This window comes from Caretta caretta, chromosome 10 (assembly GCF_965140235.1).
Source record: "Caretta caretta isolate rCarCar2 chromosome 10, rCarCar1.hap1, whole genome shotgun sequence".
Lineage (NCBI taxonomy): Eukaryota > Metazoa > Chordata > Testudines > Cheloniidae > Caretta > Caretta caretta.
In genome coordinates this window covers 81,205,952-81,221,710 of record NC_134215.1, presented here as the reverse complement: position 1 = coordinate 81,221,710, position 15,759 = coordinate 81,205,952, and the positions used below count along the sequence as shown (strand labels likewise).

The window sequence follows — 15,759 nt, the reverse complement described above, 5'->3', positions numbered from 1 at the left end:
AATAATCTCCTTTATTCAATTTATCAAACCCAGAGACAGACACATTAAGTGAGGGGACAGAGGAAAGGTTCTCTCATAAGAACGGCCACACTGGATCAGACCAATGGTCCATCTAGCTGAGCGTTCCAACAGCGGCCAATGCCAAGTGCCCCAGAAGGAATGAACAGAACAGGTAATCATCAAGTGATTCATCCCCTGTTGCCCATTCCCAGCTTCTGGCAAACAGAGGCTAGGGATGTTTCAGAGCATGGTTTTGGATCCCCGTCCATCCTGGCTAATAGCCATTGATTGACCTATCCCTCCTTGAATTTATCTAGGGTGTTTTTTTTTTTAAACTCTGTTAGAGTATTAGCCTTCACAACATTCTCTGGCAAAGAGTTCCACAGGTTGACTGTATGTTGTATGAAGAAATACTTCCTTTTCTGCGTTTTAAACCTGCTGCCTATTAATTTCATTTGGTGACCCCTAGTTCTTGGGTTATGAGGAGTAAACACCACCTCATTTACTTTCTCCAAGTTCTTTCCTCTCAAAGAGAGGTAACACCCACCACCTTGATTTCCTTCTATCCCCCCTTTTCTGAGAGTAATTGGGGGCTTTAATTATAAAGCAAGGGAGGCGGTCAATTCAGGGAAATTAAAGGACAGTTCCTCTTCCAGACTCATAACATACATAGCAACCCAATCCAGCAGATTCCCTCCCCCTCTTGTACTAACTAAAGCATCTCTCCATAGGGGTCCATTTAAAAACTTTGCTGAGTGCTCAGAGAGGGGGGAAGGGTGAGCACGGAGAGGAGGATCTGTGGCACTAGCAATCCTCCTCCCTCCCCAGTGAGACACGGGAAAGAGTATTTATGCCTGTATCTGTAATTTTCACTTCATACATCTGAAGAAATGTTTTTTTTTACCCACAAAAGCTTATGCCCAAATAAATCTGTTAATCTTTAAGGTGCCACCGGACTCCTCATTGCTTTTGTGGATACAGACTAACACAGCTACCCCTCTGATACTTGAAAAAGAGAGAGGCATCCTCCTCCTGTAATCACCACTAAATCACTCACTTCTTCTCTTTAGCCTTTTTATTTGCATTCTAGCTGAGCAAACCCTCCAAGAAAATACAACCAACGGTACTACACGCCGCCACCACCACTTGTGTTTACTTCCTGAGGCAGAGCCCCATGTCAATAGCCCTTCGTACAACACTAAATGGTCTCCCTCTCCTCCCCATTGGGAGCTGGATATTTGGGGTGCAGGGATAAGCTACCTCCTTCAAACACTCTATGTATCTGGGGGAGGGGGGGAAGTCCCAGCAGGAGCATCGAACCTACGACAACACAATCCACCCCCGGCCCCCCACGCTGTGAGCGTGAACCCTGGGGGCCGAGGGGACGGACATACTAATCCTAGGTGGGGGGAGCCTCAGCTTCCTGCTCATCCCAGTCCTTCGAGACCCCCACCCCGGGAAGGCTTAAGGGGCAGAACTGGCTGTGCAGCACAGCAGGGAGCACGGTCTCTGGGGCTCGGGTCTCCCCCCAACCGCGGCCGCTGCGGGGGAGGGCAGCTGCTGAGAGGGCTGGGGGGGGGTCAAAGACAGGTCCCGTGTCCGTCCCGTCCCGTCCCCCCCATCTGTCCTGGCCCCCTCAGCGCCTGCTACTGCGCTGAGGGGAGGAGCAGGGCAGGTTCCCGCCACCCCTCCCGGGCGATGAGGAGAGAGGGGCATGGGGAGGCCGAGTGCAGCTGCGGGGGGAGAGGGGGGGAGGGGAGAAGCTCTGAGCTGGCCAGGAGCGAAGGACAAACACCCCCCCTCCCAATCTGGCTCAGCCCCTGCTGAGGAGGGGCAACCCCCCACCCCCTGAGAGAAGTGGGCTGTGGGGACAGGCGGGGGACGGGGTGCAGATGGGGGAGGGGAAGGGCAGCCCCCCCCAGCTGCTGAGGGGGGCGGGGAGCAGCTCTAGCCAGGCGGGGTCGAAGGACCGGTCCCCCCCGCAGACTTGATCCCTCAAGCCCCTGCTGCTGAGTGTGTGTGTGTGGGGGGGGGTGCGGTGGCAGCAGCCTCCCCAGTAGCAGGCAGGGCCCGGGGGCCGCTCGCCCCCCACCGAGCCCGGCGCTGCAGAGGGGACCGACCCCGGCGGCGCGGGCGACCCGAGCGGCGCGGGGAGGGGGGATCGCGCAGGGAATTGAAGCTGCGCTTTACCTTTAGTTCCGCACTGTCCGCCATCTTGTAACTCCGGGCGCAGGCGCAATGAACCCCGCCGGGACCCCGCCCCGCACGCAGCGCGCTGCGTTTGAATCGCACGGCGCCATTTTGTCCCCGCCCCGCCTCCCCCGGGCGCGGGGGGGCGCCGCCTGTCTGCCCTGTAGTGGACCCCCGCGGCCGGCCCGGAGTCGGGGCCTGGCCCCCTACACCGCTGGCGGGGACCCAGGGCCCGGCCCCTTACACCGCAGTGCAACAGCCCCGCATCCCGAGCCGGGGGGGCAACGCATGTCAGACCTGGGGGGCAGAGGACACGGGGGGGTAGTTGATGGGGAGGGATATTGGGGGTGGGGGGAGGAGGACAGGGCTAAATCCTGAACAGTCCTCAGGAGGGAAGCCCCACTGGGAGCGGCGGGGGGCCGTGCCTGCGGGGCAGTCGAGGTCCCGGGGCCCACCGGCGCATTACCCTGGGGGGCCGCCTGCCGCAGGTTGCCTCTCCCGTCAGTCTATGGTAGGACTGGGGCCCTACCAAATTCACACTCCATTTTGGTCAATTTCATGGCCAGAGGATTTAGAAAAAAAATTAATGATTTCAGCCATTTAAATCTGAAATTCCAGGGTGTTGTCTTTGTGGCAGCATAGTCTGGTCCCTACACCTAGGGGCAGCCAGGGGTCTCCACTCCGCACGCTGCCCCCACCCCCAGTGCCGCCCCTGCAGCTCCCATGGGCCGGGAACCACAGCCAGTGGGAGCTGCAGAGGTGGTGCCTGCAGACAGGGCGGTGCGCAGAGCCGCCCGGCTGCGCCACCATGTATGAGCCGGAGAAGGGACATGCCACTGCTTCTGGAAGCCACCTGAGGTAAGTGCTGCCCAGAGCCTGAACCCCAACCTGCTGCCCCAGTCCTGATTTCCCCTCCTGCCCTCCAAAATCCTCAGTCCCAGCCCAGCGCCTGCACCCCCAGCCGGAGCCCTCACCCCCCCTACCCACACTGGAGCACCCTCCCGCACCCTGATCTCCTCATTTCTGGCCCCACCCTCAACCAGAGCCTGCACCCCAACCCCCATTTTATGAGCATTCATGGCCTGTCGTACAATTTCCATTCCCAGATGTGGCCCTCCGGCCAAAAAGTTTGCCCAACCCTGCTCTATACTAATGCACAAGTGAATTGTCCTGGGCCTTTGGCATGAGCTGCCATCTGGCTCATGGAAGGTGTCACTGATACGACAAACTTTGCCTGTGACTGCTGAATCAGAAGCCCTGACACCCCTAGGAGACGCTTGCATACACCCAAACAGGGTATGCAGAGTTTCTATGTGAAAGTGAAAGCTAACCCCATTTTAAGTTCTACTACTATTGAGTCGTGATGATTTTTAGGGTTACCTAAGGTGTCTGTGGTAAATCACTATGGCCTGCTTACAATAAGAGGGAATCTTGTGTGTGCCCAGGGGGCGACTCCACCAATTTTGCCACCCCCAGCAGTCGCCGAATTGCCACAGTGCCCAGAAGAGCGGCGGAGCTGCCACCCAAAACCCGCTGCCACGGGGAGAGTAGTGGGGCTGCCGCCGAATTGTCACCGCAGGACATGGATTGCTGCCCCATTTGGAATGCCGCCTCACGCGCCTGCTTGGAAAGCTGGTGCCTGGAGCCAGCCCTGTGTGTGCCCACCAGGGGAAACCACATTACAATTATCGGCTATTGGGCAACACGAGCACTCCGCTCGGGCTCCACAAGCCTCACTCTTTTCCAATGCAGGCGAGCAATTTACATCCCACAATGCACATCAATCCACGGCTTCCAATAAAGCAGTGCACCCCAGTTCAACACCCTTCCCAGCACAATGCACTTTGATAGGCTTATGCTAAAATCAAACAGAAGTTTCTTTAACAGCTTGAGATAAAGATTCAAAATTAAGCCAAGTAAAATGATTTGGAACCGTAAAGTTACTAGTAAAACAAAACTATATCTATAGCATCTACTTATTAAGTTACCTTATTAGACAGGAGTGTCTCTCTCACCCAAAGGTCATTCCTTGCAGCACTTGTCCAGTCCCAAAAACTGGGATTCAATTTTCATGAGCCAATCCCATGCCACTCCTCTATAATGGATAATCAGTCATTTATTTTCTCTAGGTAGGTTTCAGAGTAACAGCCGTGTTAGTCTGTATTCGCAAAAAGAAAAGGAGTACTTGTGGCACCTTAGAGACTAACCAATTTATTTGAGCATGAGCTTTCGTGAGCTACAGCTCACTTCATCGGATGCATACCGTGGAAACTGCAGAAGACATTATATACACACAGAGACCATGAAACAATACCTCCTCACACCCCACTGTCCTGATGGTAATAGCTTATCTAAAGTGATCATCAAGTTGGGCCATTTCCAGCACAAATCCAGGTTCTCTCACCCCCTCACCCCCCCTCCAAAAACCACACACACAAACTCACTCTCCTGCTGGTAATAGCTTATCCAAAGTTACCACTCTCCCTACAGTGTGCATGGTAATCAAGGTGGGCCATATCCAGCACAAATCCAGGCTTTCTCACCCCCCTCCCCTTTCCGGGGACACACACACAAACTCACTCTCCTGCTGGCAATAGCGCATCCAAACTGACCACTCTCCAAGTTTAAATCCAAGTTTAACCAGAATGTCTGGGGGGGGGGGGGAGGTAGGAAAAAACGAGGGGAAATAGGCTACCTTGCATAATGACTTAACCACTCCCAGTCTCTATTTAAGCCTAAATTAATAGTATCCAATTTGCAAATGAATTCCAATTCAGCAGTTTCTCGCTGGAGTCTGGATTTGAAGTTTTTTTGTTTTAAGATAACAACCTTCATGTCTGTGATTGCGTGACCAGAGAGATTGAAGTGTTCTCCGACTGGTTTATGAATGTTATAATTCTTGACATCTGATTTGTGTCCATTTATTCTTTGACGTAGAGACTGTCCAGTTTGACCAATGTACATGGCAGAGGGGCATTGCTGGCACATGATGGCATATATCACATTGGTGGATGTGCAGGTGAACGAGCCTCTGATAGTGTGGCTGATGTTATTAGGCCCTGTGATGGTGTCCCCTGAATAGATACGTGGGCACAGTTGGCAACGGGCTTTGTTGCAAGGATAAGTTCCTGGGTTAGTGGTTCTGTTGTGTGGTATGTCGTTGTTGGTGAGTATTTGCTTCAGGTTGCGGGGCTGTCTGTAGGCAAGGACTGGCCTGTCCCCCGTCCCCCCCCAGACGTTCTGGTTAAACTTGGATTTAAACTTGGAGAGTGGTCAGTTTGGATGAGCTATTGCCAGCAGGAGAGTGAGTTTGTGTGTGTGTGTGTGTGTGTCTGGAAAGGGGGGGGGTGAGAAAGCCTGGATTTGTGCTGGAAATGGCCCACCTTGATTACCATGCACATTGTAGGGAGAGTGGTCACTTTGGATAAGCTATTACCAGCAGGAGAGTGAGTTTGTGTGTGGTTTTTGGAGGGGGGTGAGGGGGTGAGAGAACCTGGATTTGTGCAGGAAGTGGCCCACCTTGATTATCATACACATTGTGAAGAGAGTGGTCACTTTGGATGGGCTATTACCAGCAGGAGAGTGAGTTTGTGTGTGGGGGGGTGGAGGGTGAGAAAACCTGGATTTGTGCTGGAAATGGCCCAACTTGATGATCACTTTAGATAAGCTATTACCATCAGGGCAATGGGGTGTGAGGAGGTATTGTTTCATGGTCTCTGTGTGTATATAATGTCTTCTGCAGTTTCCACGGTATGCATCCGATGAAGTGAGCAGTAGCTCACGAAAGCTCATGCTCAAATAAATTGGTTAGTCTCTAAGGTGCCACAAGTACTCCTTTTCTTTTTTCTCTAGGTAGTAACAGGCTATTGGCTCATTGCCCTATGGACCATCTCTTCCAAGAACTCTCCTGTGTCTTTGAATATGCTTAAGGGTAAGGCTGCCTCTTCCCCAGACAGTAAATACAAACTGGCCCCTGGCCATTGTTCTCATGTTGATTGGGCTTCCAGACTCCCCCTCTTCAGGTGATGTTTCACTCCAAAACAGATCTGGAACACAACGTCCTAAAATTGGTTCCTTTACAAACACCTAGCAATAACCATGACAATGAGCTAGTTCTTAGCTTTCAGTAGAGACCACATATGGCCCCCTTCTATGTGATATTGAGAAAATGATCACACATGGATGTAATCTACCTGCCAGGGCATGTATATATCATAGGAGTCCCTGGGAAGTGGAGGCCCCTCTCATGCATGGAGGTCACAGTGAGGAGCTCATGGTAACAGGAGGTGCTCTTTCACTGCAGGGACTGCCAGAGAAGGATTTTCATTGTAAATAGAAAATATGGGTATAAATTACCCATTCCCCCTCCCCACTTGACCTGAAAATCTTGGCTTTATGAAAACAAAACATCCTGCACCCATAATCCCTGATACTTCTGAAATTATTGGAAGCTGTAGCATTTTAGACTATTAGTGTACAATACTATACTACTGATTGTACAGTTTATAGCTTGGTGTTAGAGAATGGCTCCTTCCCCCGTCAGAGTGTAATATACTGCTCTTGGGAAAAGCATCACCTCCTTTTTGCCTCTTGGAGTCTGTGTGGACTAGACTGCTTCTGAGTGCTGCCTGTGCCAGGCTATTACCACAACTGCAGCATCAGCTAGCAGGCTGCCACCACAATGTTCTCTCCTATAGGCATTGTTGTACATGCAGTGAGATACATACAATGTGCACTTGCACTAGGAAAAATTTTGTAACTTTTTTGCACCAGTGCAAGAAAAGGGGGAAGTGGGGAAAGCCCTGCATTTTCCTAGCATATACAAGATCAATGACTGCTGTTTATTTCGTCTCTACAAAGAGCAAGGAGAACAATGGGAGATGCCTTTTCATACATGTTCAGGCCAGAAGGGACCATTGCATCATTTCGTCTGATGATCCCTTCCAGAGACAAAAGGATGGCTCAGGGACTCAGGAGGATCCAGAATTTTCCATAGCACTTATGAATAAGCTGGGTTCCTTTAACAGGAGGCATGATAATGTAATGCCTTTTAGAGGGCAAATAAATTATTACTTATGAAAACTTAAGGAAGTTACATAGGTGGTTGCAAAATCAAGCAACTTAAGTGCTGAATGTAGGTCGCACGTGCAACCTCAGCTTGGCTCCCTTATGCCTATGCATTATAATAAACTTTGGTTACATGATCACATGCTATTTTTTTCCATATGACCTCTCCCTCGTTCAGTGCACAAGATGGACATGCTCATGGAAGGGAATAAAGCAGCTGTTTGAGATTTTATTTTTTAAATTCAGGTAGTGGCCCCTGCCTACTTCAAAGCCTGCAATTAATACAGACTTACTAATTTCTTCATGGTCTTTTCCAGGACACTTGTCTCCATAATATGAGTACCTCACAAATGTTCATGACTATCTCCACTGCAAGATAACAGACCATTAATATCCCTGTTCTGTATATGCGGAAACCATGAGAAAACTTGTCTAAGGTCATTCAAGGAATTGGGGCAGAGCCAGGTTTATTATTCAGTACCTCCTGGATTCCACTCCTGTATTAACCCTTTTCATCTGTGCCATTAGCCAAAATTTGAAGTCTAGCAGTTTGTTTACATTAGGAGGAGAAATTAGATGACTGAGTCAGGTATATCTTTAATGCAATCCTGTTAATTTACCAACAATGTACATAAAAAGCCTTGTTTTCCTGAATGCAGTAGAAGTCAAATGGCAGAAGACAGGTTTCTTTGCTCACAGTCCCAAGCTTCTTTCCAGCCAGCACTTTACCCAAAAGCATGCTCTCAGGTTTTTCTTAGGGTCACACTACCTGACTATGTCTCATGCTGCTTTACTCCTTCTCTGTGTATTCCTCTTATTTCTCTTTTTTTTCGCCTCTGACACACAACGGCATGCAATCAAAATCAGTTCCCAGCCCTTGTGTTTAAGTTCAGCCCACAGTGAAGTCCCTCTGCCCAAATAGTTCAGATTTCACAGTGGCCTTACACATGGCCTGTGTTTGGGGTGGTGACTCCTATTGTTCCAGACATCTTAAAAAGGGGCCTTTAATTTTTCCCTCATTTAGACTGAATGGAAGGCAGTTATACACTCACCGCTTCAAAGAGGTTTTTCTCAACATAATGTGCATTTCTCCTGACCTCACTGTCTTATTGCAGAGGTTCTGAGCATCCACAGCTCTCATTGGCTTTTTGCCACATCAAGCCCCCAGGTGTCTTGAGTCAGGCTCCCAGAAAAATAAGGAACAATTAGTGGTCATTTGACAACGTTTTGGGATAAATTACTTGCTCAGCATCACATTGGAAGATTGTGGTAGAGGCTGAGATAGAACTGAATCCTGTGTGCCAGCCACAAAAGCATCTGTTCTCTTCCTGCTGCAGCTCCTGCCTTGTTCTCTGCACACCTTCTGACTTCTAGAGCAAATGAGGCACACAACAGTTGCGTCTCCTGTAGGCTATGATATTTTAGTCTTATTTCCGTTGTTGGGTTTAGTGGGTGGGTGCTAACCGGTGGCCTGTGGTATACAGGAGGTCAGACTACATGATCTGGAGGGCCCTTCTGGCCTTACACTTTAGGCTCCATGGGTATATCTACACAGAAAAGAAAAAAAAAAATAACCCACACCCTGCAGCAGTGAGTCACAGAGCACAGGTCAACTGACTCAGGCTGGTGCAGCAGGACTAAAAATAGCATGTAGATGCTGGAGCCCAGGCTCCAGCCCATGCCCTAAGCCCATCCCCCCTTGCCAGGTTTCAGAGCCTGCCTGAGCCTGTGCAACTAACCTGCTATTTTTAGCTCAGCAGCATGAGCCCCACACACATGGGTCAGTTGCTGTGTAGCCAGACCCTAAGGCAGCTTATCTAGCCAGATACAGCCTGCCCTGCTCAATTAGAAATCACTCAACAGTGGTTCCCTGAAGAAAATCGGAAGACAAGGCCCTAAAACAAATTCAAGAGATGTCCTGTCCATCCAGATGTACCATTGTCCCCTCTCCGTAGTTAGCTATTTCGGTGGACTAAACCAGCCCCATTTGCAGTACCGTATTTTAAGGGATATTATATCATTAAATCATTAAACGTAGGAATTATATATAATCCAGTCACTTATTTCTTTCAAAAGACATTTGCCGAGTCCAACATCAACATGCAAATCCCTCTTTCAAGGCTTGTGTCTTAGAGGCTTGTCCCTCCCTTTCCCACATGCACACTTAGCTTCCCACTGAACTCCCTGGATTTTAAGCAGGTGCTTTAAGTGCTTTGCTGAATCAGGGCGTAATGCCATCAAGCTTGAGATGGAGCCAAAACCTGCCTATTGTCCTCTCAAGACATGCAACCTTGCTTTTAATATTAGTGTATTGACTATAGCCTCTATGAGGAGCTTCCTCAATTGTAGGAAAGAAAGGAAGCAAGTATAAATGGAAGAGTAAAGAAAGTTCAAATGCCAGACACTGGATTATCTCTGAATACAGTGTATTCATGTGTACTTTGTACCTTTTTAGATCTAGGTGTTGATCTCTTGTCAATGAAAAGGCAATTGACCTTAAAAAAAAAACAAACACCACACACAATCCTTATAAACCAGAGCTTCTTGTAATACCCAGTAAAAGAATTTGCAACAATCACTTCATCCTGACCAATGGAGGTTGGTGGGGGGAGGGAGATTGTGTTATACCCAGTGTTAAATGAAAGCACAACCCTTTCTGAAATGACAAGCAGCTGAACCATTAACATAAATTGCTACTTACACCAAAGTATTTAGCTTTCTTGACACCTTCTGCGTCCTCCTGCAGACAAAGCTGAAACAGATCCATTATTTCTCAGTTTGGCCTTAATAGAACTACATTTTAGTTTTACAAATACCATATATTCTTGAGTATAAATGAAACAAACTTTAACATATGGGTAAGGGCTGTTTATATGCAACTAATTTGGGCTCCTCTTTCCCCCTCAGATTTAGGGGTTGGGATTAGTGGGCGAGAAAAGGCTTTGTCTACACACTGAGGATTTTCAGAGAGTCCTGCATGGGTACTCTAACATGGCTGCAGCTCCACTGGTAGTATGAATGGTGGAGCACTAGTGTAGACTAGCCATCGGTGTTTTTACCTCCATGTCACTTAGACCTAAAATTTGATATTGCAAGTGTTGTACCAATAAAATAAAAACCAGTAGGATCTTATTAAAGGGAAAAAGGCAAAATACCACATTTATTGTGAATACAGAAAGAATCATAGTAAGCAGTTAGTTATAGTTATAACATTCCATTCAATCTCATATTTATTCACACATTCATTCATACAAACATACACACACAGGTTCTGCAAGGTTGTTATCATAGTTACCAGCCTTAGAGTTGCTCATGCCAAGCCACTGGCCAGGTGGCCTGGACATGAGGAGGGAGCAGGGCCTTGTCAGATGCTCATCTGATGCTCCTGGAAGTTGGTTTGCAGAATCAGACCCCCCAAAGTTCTCACTTTTTAGAGTCTATTTTTATAGGAATTTCTTCCTATGCCAGTCTATGGGAATTGCTTCATCATGCTGTTGCTGAATCAATCAGCAGATAGCACATTCCTGACGGCTCCAAGATGTTATCTTGTTCTTTGGTTCTCCCATTCTTGAGGCTGTTGGGTGGATTCCAGTCTGCCCTCCGGGGGGGGTCCTCTGGTTATTTCCACTTGACGTCTTCTTCAGCCGATGGACACTGGATTCTTAGGCTGGCACCTCCCTGATCATTCAGTTATTATCCACACCAAGCATCCATCCACATACATCCTCTATCTCTATTTTAATCACAATTGTTAATACAACAAAAGGGTGGGGAGTCTCTGGGTGTTGTTTCTGTTGTTAGAGTATTGCTTTGAGTCTCTCTCTCTGTGAATTGCTTTGAGAACAGACTCTGTCTTAGAATGTACTAACACAATTAGCAGCTTGCAAGTTTCACACATAGAGGGAGAGAAACAGTACCAAAAACCAAGAGACTTCTTAATTAGTAATACCCTGGAATTTAAACTCTGGGGAATCAAACTCATTTGTGATTTTAATACAGAACTTCTTTAATATGATCCAACACAAGTGGCTCATAAACCAAGCTAGTAAAAAACATTTTTAAATGGTTTCCATTTTTCAGGGTTCAGAAATTAAACAATTTCTCTTTTTTCTTAAAAAATGAATTTTTCCAAAAAGTCAGGTTTTAGAAATTTCATATACTAAAAATCTTGAATGTTCATTCCCCTCCTTTTTTTATTGCCATAGTGCAATAAAATATCCAGAATCCACCCTTACCACCACCACCCCAAACATTTTCATTTTGCTACTCTGAAACTTTTCCAAACTTCCTCAACTTTGTAAAAGTTGAGTAGCAGAGTTCGTTTCATTTTTCCTTTTCTACTCTTTTTCCCCCCCAACATTGAGGAAGTTTTGAAAAGTTGGTTTAGTTTCAATGAACTGGGAAATTTAAAAAAAGTCCAACAGCTTCTCATGAAAATTAAGGTTTGTTTTTTTTTAAATTAAAAAAAAAAAAACCCAAGACTTTCATCAGAATGTTTCCAACAACAAAAACTCCCAGCAGCTCTAATTGTAAACATTGTGAGTAAAACAGTTGATTCTTGAAAACCAGTTATGCTGTTTTTTAGTATCAATACAACTTCAGCGCGTGCCATCATAATCATAAATATATCCTGGGTTTAATCAGCTGACACGCTGCTGAAAATGTGTGCTGGTCTACACTGACCGCTAAGGTGTTGTCTGCATGGGATCATTGGACTCATTTGTTGAAAATCATATACAGACAACATTTTGTAATATAGATAAGCTCTGTGGGTATATACAGTAGGTCAATAGGGCTAGCTGAGTGACCTAGGTAACTTACCCCCTGTGCTCTGCTCAGGGAGGTGGGAGCAATGCAGAGGTATATATAATAGATCCACAGTGGCTGGAATAGGTTACCAATGGGCTCTCCCCAGTGAGCACCAGGTTTGTTCTATGCTGGAGGCCTGATTCTCCTCCCACTCATGCCAGTGGGAATCAGTAGTGACTCCACTGAAGTTAACAGACTTCCACTGTGGTAAAACCTATAAGAGGGGAAAATCAAGCTCCCTAGTCTTGCTCCCCCACACTAGTGAGAGATGGGAGTATTATGCAGACAGTTAACATACCAGGTTTCATCCTCCTCTAGCCCCGTTAACAGCAGCAAGTCACAGGCAAAGCTCCTGCTCTTTTACTCACCCTATATTAAGCCTTGGAATTGCAGCATACTGTAGTGGGAATGACCATTATAGGTAAGGTTGCCTCACAGTCTCCGTTTTAACACTCTGTTTGGATCAATGTAGGAGTTCCTGACACTGTCCCCTTTCTCACTTTCCAGGCTTGATTTTTGCCCAAAGATGAAGTAAAAACCAGTTAGTTCACTTTTGAGAATTTTTTGTTTTACTCACTCTGATTCCCATTCGAAACAAACAATTGCAACTTCTTTTTCTAACAGTGGTACAGCTGGAATGTGTGGGCATATAGAACATTAAAATTTGGCATTGAAATAGGGGTTATTGAGAAATAGTATGTAGAAGAGCATTCTGGTGAAAATTGCTTTGATACACAAGTGGGGTGGGAGGAGGTATTGTTTCATATTCTCTGTGTGTATATAAAGTCTGCTGCAGTTTCCACGGTATACATCTGATGAAGTGAGCTGTAGCTCACGAAAGCTCATGCTCAAATAAATTGGTTAGTCTCTAAGGTGCCACAAGTACTCCTTTTCTTTCTACAAGCAGATCTGTGAACCAGTCACTGTGTCAGATAGACTTTAATGGACTTGGTTTTTCTATAGAAAGTAGATGTGGAATTTCACAATAGGCTACAGCTTAGGTTTAACCACATAGGACTAATAGTGAAGTTTCGCTGGCATATGCAAACCACCTAAATTCACTACTAAATGAGTTAATTGTCTCATCCTTTGCACTGGGGCTAAGGAAGGGTATGTTCCTAGTTGAAAAAACAAACCAAAAAAAAAAAAAAAGAATATTCAATCCATGGCTGCTGGCTAAATTATTAAAGCCCGACAGAGAATTTATTATATAGAAAACCTAAGATACATTGGACCATGTTGCCAATGAAAATTATGTAAATATACAAGAGTGAAAAATATTACAAGGCACTGCATATATGTATCTAAGGTTGTAGAAAAAGTTTTATATTGCATTATTTGAGAAGGGTGTAGTGTCTGATCATGTAATTAAAGACGATTGTAACTCTGGCCCCTTGTGAGAATGTATTACAAGGTCGTATGGGCAACCTTCATTTTGAGCCTTCCTCCTGCAACTTAATGTTCTTTTCACATAGTTTTTTTGAGTAGCTATATTTTGTAATGCCAGAGACTCCAAACCTACCTATATCAAGGAGACTCCAAACTGAGCTCCATCAAGTTGCGATGGGAAAAGAGAAAGCTTTCAGCTCTATTTTTGTATTTAAACTTTTGCACATTTGATGTTACTTGAACGCTGTGCGTGTGTTCGTATTTTCTCTGGCTGAATTACAGGCATTCCAATTCCAACCAACCAGCTCTTCAAGTACAAGGTTATTACACCTTCAGGACAACAGTTACATAAACACAATTAGCCCATTTTCTATTATTTGTTTAGCCTCTTTTTCCCCTTAATATCACATGGGTGAATTTAGTGCTTATGAAAGTGACTATTAGCACCGATTTGACCTAGTCTGTGCCCTGCAAGCTCACTCACATTGCTCTGCCAGTGTCCCTCAGGCCTGACCTGCCAGAATAGCTTTATTTTATGCCTGTCTTGAACAAAATAGACCAGGATAAGGCCCCCAGATTCATGGTCAGTAAGGACCAAAAGCAGGTTGAGAAGACAGGTCTTCCCAAAAAAAGCCAATATAATTGTCAACTACACCACCTACTTCCCCAGCGATTATCTTCATGTTTGGCTTCTGAATGATTGATTCCTTTAAAGTTCACACACACTTCTGCCCACATAAAAGGAAGGTTCCCAGGTACAAGAGGAAAGAGATTGGAGGATTATTCGTAGACAAGTAACTGGAGTTCCATGGAAAGGAAAACAAAAGTCTTGACTAATTATTTAATGTATAAGGTCCATAATCCGTGCAATTCATCAAAGACTATTTGTACTAGATGGACATCAGGCTACAGGGAAACTACCTTCTCCATTGACAAGGAAGATGAATAAATCACTTCCTGCCAGCACTAACTGAGAAAATAATGGGCTGTATCCTGCAGGCTTGATAGGTTTTACTCAGATTTTATTCCAGAAAACTCCCGTTGGTGGGTGGATATAATAAGGATTTAGCCCTCTACAGGGTTCATAATGCTACAGGCTTTTATTAGCCCTGACAAGGAAAGAGTCACTTTTTAGGAAGAATTTTAGGAATGCTTTCTTCAGGAAGGACAAGCACTGATTCTTGAGATATTTGGCTATACATGTAAGAGCATTTTCTGCTCTGCCTGGATGGAATCCAGCTTTTGTCAACAAAAATGCAGCTTCACTGGGCTGCAAATGTCTCAATGTTATTTTTTCATTACTTTATTATCAAGTCTCATACCACAGATGTAATGCAAGAAAAAAAGGGGGAAGATAAATGTGAAACAATTGCAATGGGCCATAACCAATTTACAATGAAATTTAAGATGAACAGTGGAGTATGAGTTTCAAAGCTCAATACAAAACTAGGGGACTGGATGGCTCAGAGGACTGGAATTGTCCTGGAACAAGCAAGAAGTTGCAAGGAAAAGCGTGGAAAACTGCAGGACGTTTCCTCTGAGTTTAGCTGAAACATTGAGGGAATTGTCTTAGTTTGGGAAGTATGATGTAATGCTTCCCAGGGCTACCCAGGTCTGTGAGGGACCTTGCTACCACCTGCCCTTAGTGTGACGAAGCTTGTCTGTACCTGCTAGACATCTGCTCTCAAACTCCACTGGCCAAGGGAAACGTAAGCGCTCCCCATTAGGTCTACACAGGCCGTTTCTTCTCTACAGGTTAGCAACAGGCCCATTCCAATAGTCTCCCTGTAGCATCCAATCTCTGGTCCACTGGATACTCACAGTATTCCCAGATTCACTGCTTCCAAAGCAGCAGCACAGTCCAACTTATCAGTTCCACTTCAAAACACACAGCACTTAGATAGGTTTATAGTGAAATCAAGTATAAGGCTATTTATCAAAGTGCAGAGATTCAAGTAACAGCAAGTAGAAGTATTGGAAACAAAATGGTTACACATAAAACAAAATCATAACATTCTATAGCCTAGACTTAATTACCTCTATATTCTCATGGCTTGTAGGGTATTGCTTACCCAAAGTCCTTGTAGCGTTTTGCAGCTAGACTTGAGACAGACATGCTGACAGCTTATCTCCTAGGTGAAGGACACAGTGCATTCCTTTACCTCCCAAGATATACAAAAGTCTCATCTATTGTCTTTGTTCATAAAAAGGACACTCCCCCATTCTGTTTTGTTTCTTTCTGTAGATTTTATTTCTTGTAGCTATATCAGCATTTTGACTGGCACTTGACTCAGTCTCCAAATA

General features: G+C 45.8%; 2 protein-coding genes across 3 annotated transcripts in view; one reads left to right on the top strand and one right to left on the bottom strand.

Annotated features, from left to right (window-relative positions):
- PIAS1 (protein inhibitor of activated STAT 1) overlaps positions 1 to 2,231 on the bottom strand; it is a 96,058-nt gene extending 93,827 nt beyond the window's left edge. The window contains exon 1 of the mRNA XM_048865813.2: positions 2,191 to 2,231. Within this exon, the coding sequence (XP_048721770.1) occupies positions 2,191 to 2,214 (24 nt within the window). The 5' untranslated portion in view covers positions 2,215 to 2,231. The remainder of the gene's footprint in view (positions 1 to 2,190) is intronic.
- A 344-nt stretch (positions 2,232 to 2,575) lies between these two features.
- LOC142073426 (uncharacterized) overlaps positions 2,576 to 15,759 on the top strand; it is a 237,246-nt gene continuing 224,062 nt past the window's right edge. For both annotated transcript variants that reach the window (XR_012670318.1, XM_075133253.1), the window contains exon 1: positions 2,576 to 3,048. The gene's annotated coding sequence lies outside the window, so the exon portion shown is untranslated. The remainder of the gene's footprint in view (positions 3,049 to 15,759) is intronic.